Genomic DNA, 22457 nt, shown 5'->3' on the forward strand with positions numbered 1-22457 from the left:
AACCCTGAAAGATTTGCAAAATAATATTTTGACAGAAGATATTCATAGGCACATTTTCTTCACTACCAGATTGAGACGATGCACGTAGCAATGCAGAAAATGCGCATGCGGGTGAACTTCTTTCATTAAAGCTTGTACGCTATGTCGCGATCCGCTCATGACAGACATGGGGTAATCGCGATTAGTAATCGTAATCGATTACGACGATTACAGCATTTTCAAGTAATCGTAATCGTAATCGACTAGTTCCCATATCTAATCGATTTCTTTGCGAAAGTACGATTACTTTTTATTTGTATAAGGACTATGACATAAACTGAACATTCGTGAACAAGGAAGATATATTATACCAAGTGAGTGAAGAAACAATCGTCTGATTTACAAACGCCACTGCTCATTATTACGTCAGAAGTATTAGCTTTGCTCGTCATTGCGTAAGAAGTCTCCGCACATATAAATACATATTCGATGTAGGTCAGGGTTGTCAAACTCAACTTGCATGGCGGGCCGGATACAAACCTCCAAGTCGCTCGTGGGCCGCACTATTCAAATAATTCCATAGTGTTAGCTCGAAATCCATTGACTGGTATTTCACTTGAACACTTTCATTATATTACGGATCATATGGGTTTTATTCTAGCAACACCGTTAGTACCATAACAACAAAATTGGCAATTACGATGATGTACCGGTTAAATACAGCAGTTATTACCACTGAAACAGTTGCTCTAACGGCAATATAAGTTGGCATATTTCAATGCTCCCTTTGTTTTAGCCGGGCTGCAAGGGATATATAACTGTAAACTCGGACGTTGATATTTAGCTCATTAGGCTAATATGAAATCTGGATACGGTTAGCTCTGGAAGCCGGGAACTTTTAAGTCAGAAGGGAAACAGTACTGCGAATCTGCGATCACGGATATTTGAAGTATATTTTCGTGTAACTTGAATATAACAGTTTCGCACTGGCGATTTCGTTTCTGTGAATAACTATTTCTCGGTAATTTTTGGCATATAGAACTCGAAATCCAGTGTTGGAATTGGATGCTAATATCGCCGATTTTGTTTCTAATGATGTATAGAGTTAAAATACAATACCACTGTCAGATGGCTTTAATGTGACCTGACCATGCTCGACATTTGCTGTCTTGCGGGATTGTTTGATGGAAGTAATCCCTACTAAAAATTCAACAGTCGTTAGAAATGCGCTGGATATTAGAAGCATTTTCAATCTACTCAGAATGGCTTCGGATGAAATCGTCTGACGGGCCGGATGTTTGACACCCCTGATGTAGATGGTAGTGTGATTGTAAGAACACCCGCCGTGCTGTATATCAGGTTATCAATACACTTGAGTCGCCATTCCCTCGCAACAGGATAATGATCACAACTCTGCCTAGTTTCAAATAGTAACTTATGTATAGTATGTTTGGTTATGCTTAGTTAAATGCAGTTTGACCTCTGCTGCTTGGCGAGCAGCAGGCCTATGTAGTACATACAAACGTATACTGACTGCACAAAGATTTGAAAATTTGTACTCGCCAAATAATACATTACGATTTCGACAACGAAGCATTAAAAATCAGCAGCTGTTGATATATATCATAACCAAGCCGTTATTTGTTGTTTCTCGTAATGGCAGCTTGCAGTAGGCTATCTGTATTATGTGGATGGCAGAATTTTATTTTCTTATTCTTAATCTTATTCTTATATTACTATCCTTGAATGGGGGCCAATCGTTATTTCGTAATTCTTTACTAAACATTTCGACCTGCCGCCATAGCCGTCCACTTATACACCATGTTAGCGTGGGTCGTAGCTAGAATCAGGACTAAAACAGCAATTCGCCCCCCACTTTAAACGTTGGTCTTGGGGCCCCCATAGAACGGTCAATTTTTCAAGTTGAAGACTGGATTTCGTCAATAATATTGGTAATTGCATTAAATTACTCTTCATTTTTGATCCTCTCCCGATGGCCAGGTTTACATTTAGAGCTAGGGACACGTAATTCATTATTATAACATCTGGTACGTTGTTATGATATGACTTTATTGTATGTTATTGATTCGTGACCTCCGGTCTGTTCAAAAGATTGTTGTCGCCCAAACGTAGCAGACTAAAACAAAACCTTCGTGAGACGCACACACAAATTCTCATGTCTTTATTCCTCTGTGGATGCCCCAGGTGGCATTTGTATTGTGGGCTCAGATCGGAAGGACAGGACTATTAGTCACACCCACCCAATGGGGCTATTGACAATGGACACATACCCAAAGTTTCGACCAATTTCTTTCTTTACTATAGCATGTCGCATGTTGGCCGAAAGTGCATGACTTTTGGTGTGTCGTGGCGCGGTAATAACCGGCAACAAAATCCCCATTCCTATAAATTATGCATGCCTTTTTCTTGGGGAAGAGAAGTATGCATTTCAATTCACTACAAGCTATCTAGAGACATTTAGATCGCGAAGCTCGAAGAATATTTTAAAATAAATTAAATATCTCGAAAATACTCTATAATTTATGTTGGTTTACGAAATACTTTTGAGTCCCCTTTGAGGTCGCTCCCCACCCCAATGGGGAGTTTGGGGTGCGGCAGTTACGGACCTGGCAAGAATGCAAATCGTATGGTGTGATATGCCGTCCCCTGTTAAGTAGGGCAATGGGTACATTATGACGTAACAAACAAATGGCGCATCAATTAAAAGAAAGTTGTTTTCTCATTAGGCCTTTTCATCGCAATCCTTATATTGTCTTCCAATATATGTTCTGAGTTTAGCTCTAAGAAGCAAAATAAATGTAATCGTGAGTAATCGTGATTACTTTTCCAATGTAATCGTAATCGTAATCGACTACTTCCTGATTTTGCTGTAATCGTAATCGTAATCGCGTGATTCAGAAGTGGTCGTAATCGCAATCGATTACATTCATGAAGTAATCACCCCATGCCTGCTCATGACTGCTGCGCCGTCGCAGGTTTGCGCAATAAGTTTTGACTCAACTGAATAGGGCAGTAATATTATTTTTATTTCGTAAGAAATTCCGACAGCCGTGCGTTCGTCAACAGCCACATAGCTATGGAATCGTTCGACTGGCATACCCAATTTCGTGAACCGAAAAATTACAAGCTGTGACATGCACGTAATGCCGGTATTTTCGTCAGAATGAATAAATAGAATTCCAGCGTCAACAATTTCGGAAAACAAATGCCGTAGATAAATGTGATATATCCAATCAAGCACATCATTTTGAATAGTGCTTGAAGTACCCTTAGCTACTGTCGCGGTGTCGAGATGTTCGAGCTAAATGCTATCTATAGAAGCCGTGTATTTAATTAGATCCAAAAATACCCCTCCTGTTGAGAGAGCATTCTTTCTCATCGTGGCCTCGAAGGGGCAATTCATGAACTCCAATAAATTTAATGGCATCAATCACCCGAGAGAGAACAATAATATGCCTATTCTTATCTACAAGATCATATAGTGCTTGCTTGCAGACAGATACACTATAACTTTCATTGAGCTGCGGCTTTACACCAACTCTACCAAACAATTTATATTTAACTGCATTAGCCATGTGCACTTGGGATTTTTGGTGTGCTTTCACACGCTCTGACAAATGCTTCAGATCGCGAAAACCAATATTGTTCCAACAAGAGACATAACTTCCGGTACCGGCACTGTTGAATAAAAGACAATAAAAGCAAACAAGGCGTTCTTATCCCCGCTATAAGTCAGCCATTCATTTTTATGGAAAACGCTGAAGAAAAGGTACGAGTGCGTTTTCCTCCGGCGTACGATTGGATCAATGGACAATTTCTAGGCTGATAAGGACCTATTCTTGCTCTAAAGGCAATTGTGTAAAGGGCGAGGATCAGAGATTCAACACAATTCATGGTAGCACTTGACCTGACTAATTATCTGCAGAAATGGAAGTGACTGGAACTCGAGAGATTGCGTAAGCCTAACTGGAAAGGTCAACGAGTTCGGACAAATACACCATTGCTATCTCATAGCTTGGGCCTGTCATATTGAATCCAAAACATCATTTTGAATGGTCTCTGAAGAACTGAGGATAACAGCCTCGGAAATTCGGTCTCGGAACAGCAGGAGATTTTGGCCTTGAAACTGGAGACTGTAACACAGGGGTGGCCAACCTTTTGAGTCGAAGGACCACATTCGATTGACGAGCTATGGCGCGGGCCACCAGCCGCGCGAAGCGCGAAAATTTTTTGAAGCTCATAAGTCAATAATATCGTCACTTGACTGTGTTGCGGGCCTGCTGTATATCGCTGGGCTCAGTTTGCAATGACTGGAATATTCGGCGCCTGAACATAATAATATCGAAAGCTTCAAACAACTTGCGTCAATCGTTTTGTGCCGATAGGTTTCATAGTCGACGGTCTTTCTGCAAGCGCAAACGTAAGGTCGCATATATGCTGAACGACACTTTGTCTCGTAATCGCGAAGGGGTAACAATATTAAAAGCAAGAAATCAAGTGACAACATGTTGCGAGAAGCGTGTAGAACATTTTAACTTTTGATAAATCGATCGCAAATTATTCTGCTTTATCGTAGTGTACGAAGATCTACCAAAATGTGACTGATTCATGGATCTGCCAATGCGTCGGAACTGATATTTTAGTCATCACATTTCAAGTGTTGCGGCCAGACTAATCAACTTATTGGTTGGCGTTGCAAGTTCACAATCTGTGCAATCCATTTTTGATAATATCACTAATTTCGGAAATTACCTCGCGGGCCACTCAAAACCTTCTCGCGGGCCACGGGTTGGCCGGCCCTGCTGTAACACAACACATACGGCTTACTGTCTAAGTGTCTATATGTCTGCTGCGAAATCGCCGTTGGAAAATACATTACCGAATAAATAAGTGAATGAAAGCCGTAAACTGTACACTAGGGCTGTTCAAAAATATCTTATTTTTCTGGATTCCAGTCATTCAGTGATCAAATTGTCAGGTTACCCTAAAAATCGCTGCACTCCAAATTTGGTTCAATTCTAACAAGTATAGGGCTCCACAGATCCAATGAAAATTTTTAAATAAAACAGGAAAATTCAAAAATAAAATTTTCAAATTTTTCTGTCCACCCCATGAAATTGTTGAGCTGTCTTCAGAGACGATGCAAAACAAATTTGACTCAATTCCAACTAGTAGAAGCGGAGTTATTGGAGTTTTTCGTTGATAATTATCGGATTATCCTTGATTGGTGGATAATTCGAGGATTATCAACGAAAAACTCCGATAACTCCGCTTCTACCAGTTGGAATTGAGTCAAATTTGTTTTGCATCGTCTCTGAAGACAGCTCAACAATTTCATGGGGTTGACAGAAAACTTTGAAACTTTTTAATTTTCATTTTTCCTGCCTAAATTAAAAAAAATAATTGGATCTGCGGAGCCCTATACTTGTTAGAATTGAACCAAATTTGGTGTGCAGCGTTTTTTAGGGTAACCTGACAATTTAATGACTGAATGGCTGGAATCCAGAAAAAAGTTATTTTTGAACAGCCCTACTGTACACTGTTACATGACATCATCGAGAAGTAGCATACGCAATCTCATGACCCATTCCGGCATGGTACACTGTCAAAATCAATACAGACGGACGAACACCGAACTTTGAGTAAAATATATTGAGGAAGAGGCCGATCGAGTGATCAGCTGTTAGCCGACATCGAAAATAAAATAGCTATCGCATTTGACAGGGGATTGTAAGCAAATGGTTTGAAGGCCACAATTTCACAGTGAAATGAACATTTGAGAACATAAAATTAAGTGGATATTTGAATGCAAACCGAGAATCCTAGTAAGCTGTTTCATGCGATCATCGACATATACCATTGAAAATATCATCACCGATCTCGTTATGGAACGCACACTAAATTACCCCCGACCGTCACCGGCTTTTGCATGAAATCCGCAACGATGTAGGCAGGGCCGTAACAGTACTTCGTCATCCCTTCCCAAAAAAAACGTTGGTCTTGGGCCCCCCATACGGTGATAAACCGAACTTATGGGGGGCTTCGCCCCCAGACCCCCCTTTCCCAATCCAATCTTTCCCGCTACTTGTCATCTACATTGGGTGTGCGTTTAGTAAGTCAGGTATTCCCGCCTGGACGCGCGAGGCGCGAAAAAATTATATAGTTCATGATTGAACCGGTCAATATTATCGGGCGTACACCCGTTGGCAGGAATGAAACAGCACTTCGTCAGCCCCCCCAAAAAAATTGAGTCTTTGGGTCCGGTAGGGTGATAACCCACCCCCTCCCCCATCACGTTGTTCGTTTTTGTCACGAAATTAGACGTACTGTCTAGTGAGCCAGCGCTAAGCGTGGAAATTTTCGATAATTCATGATGATAAAAGCGGTCAATAAGATCTGGAATTGCATATATATTGCTATCAATTTCTTGTCCTCTCTGCTCCCGTTATCAGAATTACCGGAAACTGTAGGGCCCGTAAATAATAATTAAACATCTTCGGGCGGGCGGACCCGTTGGTATGACTTCGTTACATGATGTGACGTGACGTGACCTCCTGTCTGCTATATCAAAAAATATAGAATAGCCCAAACGTACTAAACTAAAAGACGCAGACGATTTCAAATTGATATTTCTTCACTGGCATATAATTTGTCCCTGCGGGATGGTATTTGTCTTTTGAGGTTCAGATTGCCAAGACAGGAACATTTGGCGCCAGTCATTTAGGCGCCTATTGACAATTAAACCTATATGTATTTTGTATATATAACGAAGTTTTCGGACAGCGTAAATGCGGTCCTTTTCGGCCAAAGTTTTCGCACTGTCGATCGTTCTGGCACACTTCCTGGAGTCGCATATAATATGTCCTAAATCGTTATATGTCTTGGTGCAGTAATGGCCAACGCCGATATGTCTAATTCTATAAATCTTGTGGTTTTTTCTTGGAGGAAGAGTAGGCTACAAATATTGAAGATGTTTGGCAGCTTGACATCGCGCGCATCGCGAAAGAATTTGGAAAAAGTTGCATAAATTAAAAAAAAACTCTTTAATTTATGCTAATTCACAAAATAATTTTGGGCCCCCTTCGAGCTCGCCCCCCCCCCAATTGGGGGGTTTGGGGTGCGGCAGTTACGGTGCTGGATGTAGGAAATTATCAGATCTGTACACATCTCTACCATACTCGAACTCGAAAACGAAATAACTGCCCCAATCATTGAGTGTCAAAGTTGAGACTTGGCACAGCGTTCGTGTACCGTGCAAAAGCTCATGACAGATCTAGGTATGGAGCATCGTTAAAATCAATAGAGACGAATGGCGGCTTTTGCGTAAATCTCTCAGCGATAAATGATCAGTCAGCTCTCACTCGACTTAGGAAACGAAATTACCACCCACATAGTTCAGTGACAAACTTGAAACTTGTTACAGCGGTCGATACTAACATTTAGACTTACCATGCCAAATGTCATGACCAGGCCTGTTTATTTTTGGATATTGGGTTTTAATTTTGGAGATTCTCCAAAAATAAGATTTGAAAACATCCAAAAATAAGCTTTTTTGAATGATGTTTTTTTAAGTTTTTTTAGTGAAATAAACGAGTCAGAGCGGCTTAAATACTGTTGCAACAACCAGGGAACTCACAAAAACACGCAAGAAACAGCATGTGTGTGTGAGAGGGGGTCTCCGAAGCGCTAAAAGTACTTCCACTTACTGGATTGATCAGAGGCGTGGCGACAAGGGTTGAACAGGCGGCAGCGTATGAAATTGTGTGAGTGCGGTGCGGGCTGCGCCACTGGACCTTGTGGCGCAGGCCGAATACCGCCAGCTCTACAAGAATCACTTCGTCCACACGACAATGGGACTGAATGGCTACCTCAGACGGCAACAGAACTTGATCCAGGAGATGAAAAAGTACCTGCCCCAAGTTTGTTGACACCGGTTGATTGTCAATTAGGAACGTGAGCACTTGCTTGACTGGACACGGTACCAAACTACTCGAGGTTATCAACGAGAAAAGTCCGGCCTGTGCACCTTCGTCGCAGTGGTGGATCCAACTGATAGTCCTCGATCGCATGGCCACAGAGCTGAGCACCATCGTCACGAAGCTTCAAGGACTTGGATTTCTGATCGTGAAGCAGCAGGAGGTGCTACATCGCCTGGTCGAACGCCTTCGAGCTCGGTGCTCAGCTGAGGACTGGGACAATGTCACCCACAGCAAGGACGGTTTTCTGGTCAGAAGGTGCTGGGCTATCAAGTTCACTGAGGCACGCAACTTCGTGGAGGATCAGGAGTGTGCAGTCCTCGACCTCGAAGGCGTTCGATCAGGCGACCAGTCCTCGACGAAGAGGAGACACAGCCCACGTTCGATACAATCGGGAGCCTTATTGCAAGGCTCATCGACGGCAATAAGAATAGCGAAGTTGCCGACAATGAAAGGGTCCTGCCCTGTCTATAACACCCAGCGGTGCAACCTCGTGGGCCGTGAGAGAGGACACAACAAACACTTGCTCTTTTTGATTCTAATAATATAAACAACAATGATACATAGGCTACTTCATTTGCGGCTCCGTGAATTGATCCACAAACACCGAGGTCGGCTGTCGATCAAGTGGACATCCGAGTAAATGCAGAATGTCGAAGACCAATTACAATCCATGTCTTTCCGATACAAAATGGACGTCACTTTCCAAGAGCATTATTGACCAGCGCATGTCAGGAGCAAAGGCTTGGAAGATTGAAGAGTTTGAAGCCATCCGACAGTCCTTTGGGCCTCTATCGGCTCGATGTTTCCCACAACTGCGACGGTCGAAGCCGATTTTTCGAAAATCAAATGCGAGAAGGGTCTCTGAAGGGCGTCTGTCACTGATTTTGGAGGGCATTGCACATCATGCACGCATCATGGTTTGCTTATGTAGTGCGCACAGATCGTGGCTAGCCTATATGTATGTCATGCGTTGCTAGGCTACAAGAGTGAGTATATATGCCGCAAATACATCAAGTAAAAAATACACAAAACGTCCCATTCATCGTCCCTCTCTCTCTCTCTCTCTCTCTCTCTCTCTCTCTCTCCCTCTCTCCCTATATAAATATATATATATAGGCCTAGTCTATCTATTACCGGTTGTGAAAGTCATGCATGGTGAGAATTCCACCTCCTCCGCAGTAAGTTCGCTGTCGTGGTCGGTGACTTTGAGAGCTCTCGCGGAAATACTGTAAGTGGTGTACGGTGCAAGACCATCGAGTCTGAAAAAATTTGGAGGGCTAAAACGATGTAGCAATAAAGTGTCGGGGATATTTTGTATTTTACACCGATGGTTTTATTAGCAGCGAATTAATATGAAGGCAAAACCATCTTTCCAGAATACCTCGAGTGAGCATGTCCCCTATTGTAGGTCGAACGCATCATTGACACAGTGCTGTGTGGTAACTGTGTATATAGTGTATAGGCTACTCGTGCGCCGTAGCCAAATGAATCATCAAAGCGATATCTCGCTTTCACGAGCGGCCGCAGTTCAAGTAGGTCACTGCTAATTCATAAGAACATAGGTCGTGTATCACACGATATCTTCGATTGTCGATTGGGCGAATCGAAACATGGACTCTATCAGATATTTTGATATTAGTATCGCCATTTGGGCAAGTGCTCTATCGCATAAATATAATCCATAAATGTCTATCACCTGTTAAAAATCGATATATATAATCCGACCCTGGTATGCCACGGAGGTAGGCCTACGACGTACGTCCAATCGCAACGCGAATATCACAAAGTACTGCGGTCACGCAATTTGATGGAATTCTTTTACCGGTTTCAAGTACCGCCCTGAGTAACGTTGATTAACGAATGCTTTTCATGAAATCCAACCGCAAATGTCAATCAATAGTATAACGTACGATACGTCAGATTATGTGACAGCTAGCCTACTCATGCCGGCATATGCACATTGCACATGTTTGCGGATAATGTAGCCTACGTTGTACGATATTCTATGTTGGTATATTTTTCTGTAACTCACTGGCTGTGAGGAGATCCCCAATTCCTTGAATTTCTAACGTACTGAATGGGGAGGATTTCAGAATTACAGAACTTCAATATTGATTCTTTCAGGATAATCTTCGACCGACTCATGTACATACCGAAAGGAATTCAGCCAGCGTGTTGGTACTAGTAGTAAAGTCAGTGGTATGTGACACATGCACATGACAAAACAATTTGTGAATGCCTATCATGGGTAGAGCCGAAGATGCATCCCATCATGTCACGAGCGTACGTCCATGAGTTTGAAACTAAGTGCAGTATATAGTCCGCAGTCATTCTCTTTTCAGTTTTGAAAAGTGCTGTACAGCAGTGGTTCTCAACCTTTCGCACTTTGTGAACCGGTAAAATTCAAAAATATATCTGGTGGAACAGTGAACCTTCAGAAATTGAAATCGACCCAAAATGTAAAGAATGTAGCCGTCTTTTTAGCAAATATTATACTAGAGCAGGGGTCGGGAACCTATTGCTCGCGAGCCATACATGGCTCTTTTGGTGATATGATATGGATCTTAGAAAAATTATTAACTTGCCACTTAATTCGCATCTTATTTATCAATCTGTTGACTTTTCTTGTAAATCTTGATAACGATCGAAATCGTTGTTCTAGTGGTAGCTGAGACAAGTCTTTCTAGCGTTAAAAAGTAGCACATCCAAGGGCGTTAAGTGCTTTGAAGTTGGAATACCCTTTTTAAATTCTCAAAATTATTGTCAAATATTGCCAGCTGGTAATTGCTTATTTAACAGTCCAATGTAACAAATTTATTTCTCTAAGAGTATATATACTTCAATTTTTGGGGGTCTTAACTGAACACAAATCTAATCGGTCAATCCCGATAATTGATAAAGTTTGTATAATTTGTATAGTTGCAAAATGAAGGTTGCTATCGCGCAGGTCCCCATGCTTTGTCATAATTCGCTGTACCTCACATCGCAAGCATTCCTAATTTCAAACATAGGCATCCGAAACCCGATTGTTAGCTACTGCTAACTCGCAACGCCAATAAAATATAGGTTTTAGCGCAACGTTATGTTACTGCTGCAGGATTTGAAAATTGAGTGATTAAGTGAACCAAATGATATCGGTTAATAATGGTATTCGCCGGTGAAGTTTTTTCCCGGGATGGAGCCACTGAATGAACTGCGCGTCACTGTCAGTAGAACTGTGTAACAATTGAGGCTACCCTTGTGCACGTTGCACCGATTCCTTGGAATGTCGTGCTACTGCAGACAATGCAGTTAATTATATTTCGTGCGTTTACCCTTGTCTATGATTGTTGGCAACACGCTAGATTAGTGCTGATGTTATACCAGTTATAGCATCACACCAGTGTTTATGCAGAATATATGGCGCACGTGACGAATCCATTATGTAGTTAACTTTGCTTTTGTGCCTCTATTACGTCACAGATCTTCGATTGTGACGTAACAGTTGATATCGATGTATGGCTCTTTGGGGTAAGATGAGCGGATTTAAAATTTCTATGTCCTAATCCAGTCCAAATCCGTAGTTTCAAATCCTAATCCTAATCCATCATATTTATATATTCCAATTGTAATTTTATTCCTAATCCAATTCAGAATTAAAATTCCACTGCCTATAATTCTGTAAAAGGAAATAAAACGCCTAATTAGTGCCAAACTACCCGAAGTAACTTTGGTAGAACGAAAAACTTTGTCGCCGTTCGGCACATGACATCAATCTCCCCGAAAATCGGTCAATCCAATCCTAATCCTAATGCATTTAAAAAAACAATCTCAAATCCTAATCCATCAAAATTTCCGAATCCGGTTTTTCTAAATCCTGATCCTAATCCATGCTTATCTCTGTTATTGGGAATTACATTTGAAAATTTAGGGTCAATATGGCTCTTTTGTTAAAAAAGGTTTCCGACCGCTGTACTAGAGAGCAATGTTCCCACTAATTTGTGACGCGTCTGCGCACACTCACCTACTCACTGCGCAGACCCTTGGAAGACAGTGCGTAACGACTAAAAAAAAGGTCATCACTTCGGATTTTTTGTGCGCAACTTAGATTTTCTGTGCGCAGAGACCGTGTCAGCACTGCGCATTTGCGCACGTGCGCAGCTTAGAGGGAACATTGCTAGAGAGTGACATTTGAGGGTTTTGTACGTAATTAAAAATATTATCATGATGCGTATTCAGATTCATGTAATTTTACGGTAGGGAGTTTGCTGAGTCGAGGTAAAATTGCTATGTCCAGATAAATGTGATACCGCCGAGTGTTGATTACAGTCTTTCGCACCGAAGATCGTGGAATAACCGACTACGCCAACTCGAATATTTTTTTTGTCTTCGGCAATATCTTCGGCACCTTGAAATTAAGGTATGAACTTTTAATATACGTGTCGGACCGGCAAAAAGATGTCGTGGACCGGTACGTGATCGCAAACCGGCCGATTAGAACCACTGCTCTAGAGCAGCTTACACGGGTTTCGCACTCCTAGACTAGAGCATCGCAACGGACTCAAACGTTCTCTCGCAATTGCGAATACATTTTTTGAGTGAATTTCCGATATTAAAATCAGTAAACTGCTTAATCATTATCCCAAATCCACAGAATAGGACTCTAAGGGTGGAGACCAAAAGTTTTACCTTAAAACAGACGCTAAACGCCGAAAACACGCTCACGTAAATCAGTCTGATATTCTTAGCTAAACGGTGACCAATGTTAATGACTGTGACTGGTTTAGCGGAACCTGAAAATTAAACAAATGTGCTGACTCATGAATCCACGCGCTCGCGAACTGCTTGAAATACGTCATCCTGCAACGCCGTTGCCATGACGGCCGCCTTGACGTTAACCGGAGTGAACAGTAGAAACGACGTTGTACCAAAACATCTCAACTATACCACTGTTTGTTTTTGTATGAAAAAATACAATCGATATCGCCTGCACGAACATGGACTGGCTGGAACATGTCCTTTAACTTGGATTGATTTGCTTCATTGCTGTTTGATAACCAAGTAGTTGCCACCAGCAGTGTTGCCACTCCCTCTAACTTTACACCATATCATGTTCTGCAGTGTTTTGAACCAATAATATATGAATATGTGCAGCCTAGTCTCATCACCGTTTCTTCAGGATAGATGGGGTATTTGCCTCATATTCATGCTGATACAGCATTGTGGTCTACAGGTCTATGGTATTTCCGACTAGCTGATGTGACGAGATATTTCCCTCTTACCTGATATTCGTGTTGACGACGCAAAGAGAAAGCAATACTCTGTCATTGGTCGATAGATGCAATTTAATCAAATTCAAGAACAACTCAAAATTAACAACAGTAAAATAATATGATCAACAGACAAACTATTTAGCTAGAAAATTCATTTCTCCAGCTGCTTCTTCATTACATCAATTTTAAACCTATAATACTCCATCTGTATTCGATGGAGTTCAACTTGACGCAATCTCTCTTCTTCCCTCAGTTTATTTTCTTGCGGGAGGTTTGCAAACTGGCTCTGTAATATTTTTTGTTTCATCGTTGTTCCCCTCCGCGAGTGTGTGGGACGATCATCAGTTATCGCAGCCTCTGAACCGATCCAATCTGCTGTCTGACACATAAAGCCTGCGGTAGTGTGGCCTGAAGTACGGGGCTCACTGGTCCGGCTCACACCAAGAAAACTATCAGAAATTTGCCCAGTTTGATTCAATGGGCCATCGGAAAGCAATTGAACTGTAAACGAATGGAATAATGAGTTAATGACAAGGCCTTTACTTAACATTTCCAATATAGCTAAGCTATGAAACTATACTCACATGAAACATCGACGAATGTATCATTATCGTCGTCATATTCATTCGTAGGACATGATATCTGCTGCGGTATTAATGCTGAAATAAAACTTTTTTCTTTTAAACACGGAAGTTTCAGGATATCCCTGACATTGTTTTACATATACCTTCAACTTCACTGCTTAATGGATCTGGTTCAAAATCCATAAGACCTCCCCCTGTTTTTCTAAGCTCGCGTTTCCTTGATGCAATATCTTGTTTCGCTTTAGTCTTCATGTTTTTCCACAAGGATTGCAAGTTCTTTGTGGTACGATGACACTCTCGGCCCATCGCATTAAAGTCTACAGTTAATTCTGCCCATGCTTTGCATTTTTTTTTGTTGACTCTCTCTGTCTGTCTTCTTACATTCCAGCTCCCTATATTTTTTCATTAACTCGATCAACAATTGTCTCTCGCTCCGGGTGTAATTAATAGATCTGTTCCTATTCATCTCTCCTGTTGTTTCTAAATAACTGCTGAAAATGCAAAATAAACATTGATAACTTCAGAACTGAACTGATCCAGAACTGAACTGAAAGCTATAGCCTAGTACAAATAAAGAATATGTACATTGTACAGTGTACAACTGTACATGTACATGTAATTCAAAAGTACTCTTGCAGAATTTGATTTCGAACAGTTCTGCCTAACGTTATAGCGGTTGAAGGGGGTAGAGCTGTTGCTTCGACCAAATCCTCCAAGTACTCATCATCATCATCATCCAGACGTTGGTGTGTTGCGATGGCAAAGTTGTGTAGGCAGAAGATTGCGACAATAGCTGCGTGTGAATTCTCCAGTGCCATGCGTAAAGGTGTACGGAGGGAGCGAAATCTCTGCTTCAAAATTCCAAAGCTTTGTTCGATCCTCGATCTTGTCTTTGCATGAGCATAATTGTAACGCCGCTCTTTTTCTGTGGCTGGTGCACACACTGGAGTCATCAGATACCGGCGCAATGCATACCCTCCATCTCCCAAAAGCAACCCATCATGCAATCCTTCTTCCAATTGGTCCCGAATTATTGAATTTTCAAATATGCGACTGTCGTGACAACTTCCAGGCCACCGACAAACAACATTCGTAAATGACCTACTCGCATCACAGACTGCCTGGACATTAATCGAAAACCAACCTTTGCGATTACGATAAACCTCGGCTGATTCTCCTCCTGGGGAAACTATGGGTATATGAGTACAATCTATGCAACCAATTACCGATGGAAACTGACTGATTTTATAGAAATCTGCCTTTGTTCGATCTAAATTGACAGGGAATTTGCTGAATTGACATTTCTGTCTCGCAATACACCTCGAAATCCTGTGTAATACCCGTCCTGCAGTTTGGCGGCTTACACCCATCAAGTCGCCATCTGTACGTTGGAAGTGACCTGTTGCATAGAATCGCAATGTCAGTAGTAGCTGCTGTAATTTTGGCACAGCATGCTTGTGCTGGTTCAGTTCTAAATCGCTTTCAATTACTGCTAAAATATCCAAGGTTGATTTCTTGCAAAATCTAAATCGATCTTGGAACTCCGAATCTGAATATTTTTTGAGTGGATTCTTCAAATCTACCAGGTAACAGCGTTGTGGTCTACTCTCCTCGCATAATTCATCCAAAAGCTCAAGTACGTCCATGTCTGTCAACTACCTATATAATATACTTCCTGAGTTGAGAAATAGTCAAGTCCAACTGTTATACATGATAGGCTACTACTACGTAGGATGATGGTGCGATAGCCTACGGTATCAGAATGATAACTAAATAATAACAAAGTCGACTTGAAGAAAATGAAAGTACTGCGGGACTCCTGAAGTGTAGATCACCTGCGGCCCAGCGGCCGTACCAGAAACAACAACAATAACAACGCAATGCGATCTCGTATCTGTCACGTCACACAAGTTCAGTTAAAATTACAAAATGATCAGGTGAGCTTGTGCCGCATTCCGCGATAAATGAGCGACTTTACAGTTAAACCAGCGAGGGTAGGTGGTTTAAGGATCTGAGGTTTAGCGGTCGCAGATTTAACAAAATCACAATTTTGGTCACCGGTAAGTCTAAAATAACGCGCTAAGCGCCCAACAGCCGCTTAGCGGAACTTTTGGTCTCCACCCTAATTCACTGATTCCCAAAATCTGCTGGTTATCAAAAACAAATCCTACTTTTATGCGTGAGGATAACATGCATTTTAGATCCTAATCGTAGGGTGACGATGAACGGATTTGTGGTACATCTACGATTTAATTGCTTGTTTTTTAGCCTTTTCACTACGATTTTGATCGGACGTCCACGCGCTCCTTAAAACTCCCTAGCTCCCTGCAGTAGAGGAAAGAGGGATTCGATGGGGCGGAACCGACCAGTGGTTTCGGGCAGAGGTGGTCAAAGTAGTCAAGAAAGCTACTAAAGTAGAAGTAGAAGTAGCGACGAAAAAATCTACCAAAGTACGAGTAGAAGTACTTCTTCCATGAGCAACCTAAAACTACTTGAAGTAGAAGTAGAATTGACTGACTTTAAAAGTACTCAAGTAAGTAAGTAGTTGTGAAAACGATCCTAATTCGTTCACATGGATTGTAAAAAGGTGCAAATTGAGCTATGCGAAAGGTGACGAGCTTGATTCATATTGATGGATGCATACCAACAGGTATCCAATTTTCGATAGCATAAGCATTCATCAACATCATGATAGTATTGATATGGAAATGCGATACTAATCCTTTGTTTTCTCGAATAGCACGTTTTAGAAAATAGCATGGTACATCGCCATCCCCCATATTATAAGGCCCGTAGTTTAGTCGAAGAGCAATACGGAGAAGTTGTATCGGATACGGTTTAAACACTTTGCGCGATTAGTAAACGTTAATAAAAAATATGGTGGACCGTAAAAATGCCATATTGTGTAGCTTTATTTCGGGAAATTAAAGGCATTACTACACTTGCTTTTATACTTCAACATGTATGTTATCCAGACAAAAGAAGTGATATTAATTGTATCTCAAAGTATATGATACTGGGAATTAAAAGTGAAATATATTAATACTACTTCTAAAAGTGGAGCATGTATTTCATGCCTTTAGTCCAGAAAGTTTCAAAGGTGGTGTGCTGAAACAGGTCTAAAACTAAAAAAAAGGCAGAGTCCACGTTTCCAGATTAGGACACGCCATGGACATGCTAGATTACGATATGACAAGTAAATGCTAGATTGCGAAACATCATCAGTTTCAAACGTTATGATGAGCCATATATACTGTGATGAATTATTTCATATGGGCGAAGGGCGACAATATGGTGTAAACGGAACCACGCCAACCCGCGACCTAAATTATATTCACTGATACTTTCGTGAAATCATACTGGTAACTCCGTATCCACTGCGCGGGAAGCGCGACGAAAATTCTTGGCTTCACTCAACTTTTGTGAAAATTAAATGTGGATACTCCGTGAAAACAGCCCCGAAATTTCTCAGGCTATATTCCAGATTGGAAGATTGAACTACTTCTACTTGACAAACTGAAAATTGCAAAAAGTAAGTAAGTAGATCGCCAAATATTACGAAGTAAAAGTAGAAGTAGCGAAAATCAGATCTACTTGAGTAAGTACCAAAAGTAGAGGAAAACTACTTACTTCGAAAAAGTAGAAGTACTTCGTTACTGACCACCTCTGGTTTCGGGTTGGGAATGCGAATTTAAACCGGTTTCATGAGATTCAGGATATTAGGGTATGCATCCCGCCATGTCATATTCTGCGGTCGGCGACTGGTTAGAGATTTCAGAAAAACAAATTGGAGCCCAATAAAATCATTTCTTTCAGAAACAAATCCCATGTTTGTCCGTATCACCAAATGTAAAATTCGAAAATACTCACGAACAAAACACGAAACGAAGTTTTGTAGCAAGTGTTTTACTAGGCAACGCAACGTTTCGCGAATCTTGACGAAATGCCGATGACAAAATGAATGTCACTAAATCTTTCATACGTTCGCCACAGACAGGCGAACATTTTCAAACAGGCATTGAATAAAGTACGACAGGGGTCGGCAGAATGTAAAAATTTTACCAACTGGCGTGCCAAACACTTTTAGACTGGTCATATTTAGAGCGTTTTTTTTGACATGTCAAATTTTGTCAAAATTGTAGCGTTAGGTCAAAATTGCTTAAAAAGTCTTCACTGTCGGTGAACTTGTCAATTGATATTTTACAGCTTGTAGCCTACTTTATAGGCCTACCGTTGTAGAGAGTCCATTGTCTGCTCCTTGTGAATCATAAACGGTCAAATGAAACAAATAGGTTGACATGGTGTTATGATCAACATACCGCAATATGCTAACTGAAGCAAGACTGCCTGGGCATTGCATGTTTCTTATATCAAGAAGCGCATGATGAAAAATTGTGATGTAGATAGCATACTCGGAATGAAGCAACACGGTGCGTGCACCAGCAGTGTACGCACAACTTCAGTATTTCAGCCAACAATTGCTTCTTCGGGCGTTCTTTCTCCATTCTTGGCAAGCTACTTAGTGGGCCTAAGGACAGACACTTTCTACCCGAGAATGCAGGAAAGTATCCTTCGTTGTACTACAGCAAATTTTATTTATTTCTACCATAATACGTGTAACTACTGGAACTACTGGAATTCTTCATAGGGCCAGATTTCGTTGAAATACTAGATTTTTAATGTAAAAATTTGTCAGTTTTCAAGCCACAAACGTGTTTTCAGGCCAAACTAATGCGTAAGGACAGACAGTTCCAACCAGAAATGAAGATAAGTAGTACAATTTTAACAATATATGCGAAAACACCTAATTTGCATACGTGAAGTCAAAATTTGGTCAAAATTTTGATTTTTTAGGTCAAAATCTTCCGTATTTTAGGTAAAAAAACCGCCCTAGTAATATTTATAGATCCTAACAACTGCTTATCTGAAGCTGACAACGGTTTACCAATTTCGCCAGTGGTTCTCAAATTATTGGTTGCGAAGTGTTAGTTTTTACCGCACCAGAGCAACACTTTAATGAATGACTAATATTTGCTCAACTTATTGCAAAAAAATTTATTTGCCCTAAACCGATTTTCTGTGGCTGCTTCGGTCATTTCGAAGTTCATCCTGCTCGGTACCGTAGCTAATCAATGACAAGTGCGCTAAGGTTATTAAGACGACACGGCTTGATAATGAAAATTGGTCAACCATCATGTATCATATATGTCAGTTTGATGTCAAATCTTAGGTTGGTCTGAAAATGAGTTTTTCTGCAAAACTCTACAGATCGATGTCAAGATTGTCGCTGCTCAAAAATATATTGGAATCGCTTACAATCGTACATGTACCAGGCGAAAATAAAAAAAATCTCCGTTCGTGCTATGTTTTGGTGTCTCTTAGCGTGGATATACCCAGCTCCAAAATTCCAATTCCTATAATAATAGCGAACCCACAGGTTGCAAGGTCCACACCACTAGAGCAAAAGTAACCCAACGGACTAACACTATGGTAGGATGCCGTTTTCTAATAATTGCTAATACGATTGGATAATTTTCTCTATATAGTGCATATATATTATTTTCGATATTTATTAGGGGGATTGTACCCACACTAAAACAAAGAAATGCCGTACTAGTAAATCACATCATGTGAGGAGAAAATTTTCAAGATGAATAACATCTGCACCAAAACACGCTACTTCATGTTGATTTACGAAATAAGTTTGGGTCACCTTCGAAATTTTTTCATTTTGAAAACTTTTGTTCCACGACAAATATGGTTACAACGCGTAAAATCATTTGGCGTGCAATGAAAAATTATCTCACGGGCCAGGGGTTGCCGACTCCGACCTACCGTATTTTTCACCCTAATTAACTCGTAACGATCAAGCGTTGCCAAACATCGGGTGTGATTCATAATACAAATGAAAATCGAGTCCGCAATCGTGTCATCTGATTTTTTAAAGTTTTTATTCACGTTTCTTCAGCAGATGTAGTAAATATTCTATCGCCCGAATCAGACGAAAAGTGACATAGTGAGTGACACAGAATCGTAGCAATGTATTTCAAAGCGCGGCTTATAACTCAGTAATGTTTCGATATTGCAATATTGCGGGCCCGCGGCACCATACGAAGTTGGAAAAGTCGGTCTTTACCCATTTGGAGTTGGTGATCTATACATCTTTCAGAATTTTGACGCAGTCATCCACTTATCTTTCGTGTTAGGGAATCTTACTGAACATTTTTTCGAAATAGTATAATTGGTATTGTCGGAATGATAGTACTGTATAATCACCTGTTCTATTTTTTTATACACTTAAGACACTCAATATAGAATGCGATACACAAGGCAAAATATAATCTTATGAACAGAGGATGTCGCAATGAGTGAGTAAGCTCTCTTAATCTAGCATCCACCTCGGCTTAATGCCCGATGTAACAGTGGCCGATCCAGGGTTGTAATTACTCGAGTCATGACTCAACTCGAGTCCGACTCGAGTCACCACTTTCTGATGACTCCACTTAACTCGAGTTATTTTTTCAAATGCATAAAAGGACTCGACTAGAGTCAAAATGTGTATTGAATCGACTTGGCCTCCAGTCATTGCGCATGACTCGAATCAATTTATATGACTCGAGACTCAGACGGCCAAGGCCGACATTTCATTGTGCTTTACTCGAATTTAAACTATAAAAGTGAGAATGACTTGTGACTCGGAGCCTGCATGGTGACTTGGTTACAACCCTGGTCTGATCTTGATATATTCCGCTGTCTTTCCTTTTTTATACGCTTTGACTTGCTTTTTTATTCGTCATTCACTACGTCTTGCACTCGGCTTTTAGGGAAATATACCACAAGTACAGAGACGTAGGCGAACAGATGTCCAGATATAAACCTTCAGCTCATCGACAATTTGAAAAATGCTACTACCAACACTGAAACCAGGGTCTTTTCCGTCGATGGCGGGGAACTTACCAACCACGGCAACTTCGCCACAATGGGGAAATAAGGTGGCTCAGGATTAATATACGACGATTGGCTACGTCGAGCCTGCGATATAGACTAACGGCAAGAGATGTAGCTTACAACATAAAATCCAGTGCTACAGTAATGTTGGAAGAATATTGATTGTAAAACAAGAATATATTTGAAACAGCTTCACATATGCCTTACACTTCCAAGTTTTCGAAATTCAAGTGGAACTCACACGTAAGCATAATACTCGTTTTCCGTCGTGTTGATTAGGCTACCGTTGCTGGAGTGCGGCTCATTGCAGAAACGAATCTGCCACTGCGAAACTCTGGAATTGCGCGCCGATTTGAAAAATACGAAGACCGAATCCTGTAGCGGCGTGGATAAATGAAGAATTGGAGGTTCCGGCACTAAAAGGGGGCAAATTCATTTCAATTCCAAGCGAATACTTATACACGAATGGAATGTCATCAAAGAAGTTACTAAAGGAAAACTGCGACTAACAAAAAAACGTAATTTACGGACAAATAAATATGCTACAGTGACATTTCCACAATCACATCGGTATAATCCAATCAATATTATTGCGATAAAATGATTAAATTCTAAAATGCATCGGATCACATCAGGACTATACGCATAATTCACTATACAATTGTTATTTCCTTAATCCATCCTCATCCTCAGTCAACAGTCACATCAAATTCGATTTGCAAAAGTCAGTAACAAGGCATCAGGGAAGCACAAGAAACGATAATAACTTCACAAGAAACTCACAGGTAAAAACGGTCGTCGCAGTACTGTCGGGTGAAACATCACCGCTGCCGTCCTGTGCTGTGATGATGACGTCATAGATTATGTTCGGAGATAGATTTGTGATCTAAATACACGATCGGAATAGTGGCGTCTGATACCGCGGCATTTTTGAACATTCGCCTCATCATACTGTATCTCCACTTGTGATATTTCTATACTCGTATGAACCAGATGAATGTCGTTTCATGGCGGTGACCGTGTACTCCGTGGCGTCAGCTACCGAATCGAACGAGATATCGAAAGATGTAGATCGTACGTTCGATATTATAGGAGCTGTCATCTGATCTGAAATAAAAATTGAAGGATTTTTAGAAGTCATTTTGGAATAATATATTCAGTAACTGTGACTTCGGAGTTTCACCTACCACTGATTGTGAACTGGTGTGACACGGATAAAAATAGGTTTAACGCAAAAGATAACTATAAACTAAAAATATCTTCATACCAAATATTCGAACACTATTTATATATATATGCCTGCCGCACAAAATTACGAACTTGGTGTCTTCGGAAAATTATTGGGATTGAGTCAGTAAATAGTTCACGGTTCAAAGCAGTGGTTCTCAAACTGAGGGGCGCGCCCCCCTTGTGGGGCGTGAAAACATCTGTCCTCTTTTTTGAGAGTTTTGGTTAAATATAGGGTAAAAGTCGACCGAGTACAGAAGATCATCGCTTAATCAACATCCCGGCCGCTATTTCGGGAGCTGAGCCGGTAAGTTGACCTTATTGTTTAGTCAACCAACCACAGAGTCGAGAAAAATTCACCCTTTTTTCCGTATTTCATTCCAGTATTTTAAGTCCGGAAATTTTGAAAAAGTGTCCTCTTATCAGATTTCCAACATATTTAAAAATTCTTGAACAACGAGTAGTGC

At 40.9% G+C, this 22457-nt stretch overlaps 2 protein-coding genes and 1 long non-coding RNA gene across 3 annotated transcripts in view; all 3 read right to left on the reverse strand.

The window, feature by feature from the left end:
* Nucleotides 1-22457, reverse strand: part of LOC145447147 (uncharacterized) — a 286300-nt gene that overhangs the window by 74887 nt on the left and 188956 nt on the right. The gene's annotated exons all lie outside the window — the stretch shown is intronic.
* Nucleotides 1-22457, reverse strand: part of LOC145447125 (uncharacterized) — a 469805-nt gene that overhangs the window by 62130 nt on the left and 385218 nt on the right. Inside the window, exons 3-6 of the mRNA XM_080325546.1 lie at nt 21716-21870; nt 21547-21649; nt 21005-21179; nt 9114-9238 (exon numbers count right to left, since the gene is read on the reverse strand). Of these exons, the coding sequence (XP_080181672.1) occupies nt 9114-9238; nt 21005-21179; nt 21547-21649; nt 21716-21870 (558 nt within the window). The remainder of the gene's footprint in view (nt 1-9113; nt 9239-21004; nt 21180-21546; nt 21650-21715; nt 21871-22457) is intronic.
* LOC145446918 (uncharacterized) lies at nt 12142-15763 on the reverse strand. Its single transcript, XM_080325286.1, has 3 exons — nt 13959-15763; nt 13816-13890; nt 12142-13732 (listed from the first exon to the last, which is right to left on the reverse strand). The coding sequence occupies exons 1-3, from the start codon at nt 14119-14121 to the stop codon at nt 13383-13385; spliced, it is 588 nt and encodes a 195-aa protein (XP_080181412.1). The 5' UTR covers nt 14122-15763; the 3' UTR covers nt 12142-13382.

The sequence above is a fragment of the Botryllus schlosseri genome, chromosome 9 (assembly GCF_051294905.1).
Source record: "Botryllus schlosseri isolate E-star chromosome 9, Bs_hap1, whole genome shotgun sequence".
NCBI classification, from domain to species: Eukaryota; Metazoa; Chordata; class Ascidiacea; order Stolidobranchia; family Styelidae; genus Botryllus; species Botryllus schlosseri.

Bases quoted from the DNA above. Each gene is read 5' to 3' on its own strand.
- LOC145446918 (XM_080325286.1), bottom strand. From the start codon at position 14,121: ATGGGCCGAGAGTGTCATCGTACCACAAAGAACTTGCAATCCTTGTGG. The intron at 13,891-13,958 runs GTATATGTAAAA...GTTTTATTTCAG, and splicing joins ATTAAGCAGTGAAGTTGAAG to CATTAATACCGCAGCAGATA. The intron at 13,733-13,815 runs GTGAGTATAGTT...ATTCGTTTACAG, and splicing joins TACATTCGTCGATGTTTCAT to TTCAATTGCTTTCCGATGGC.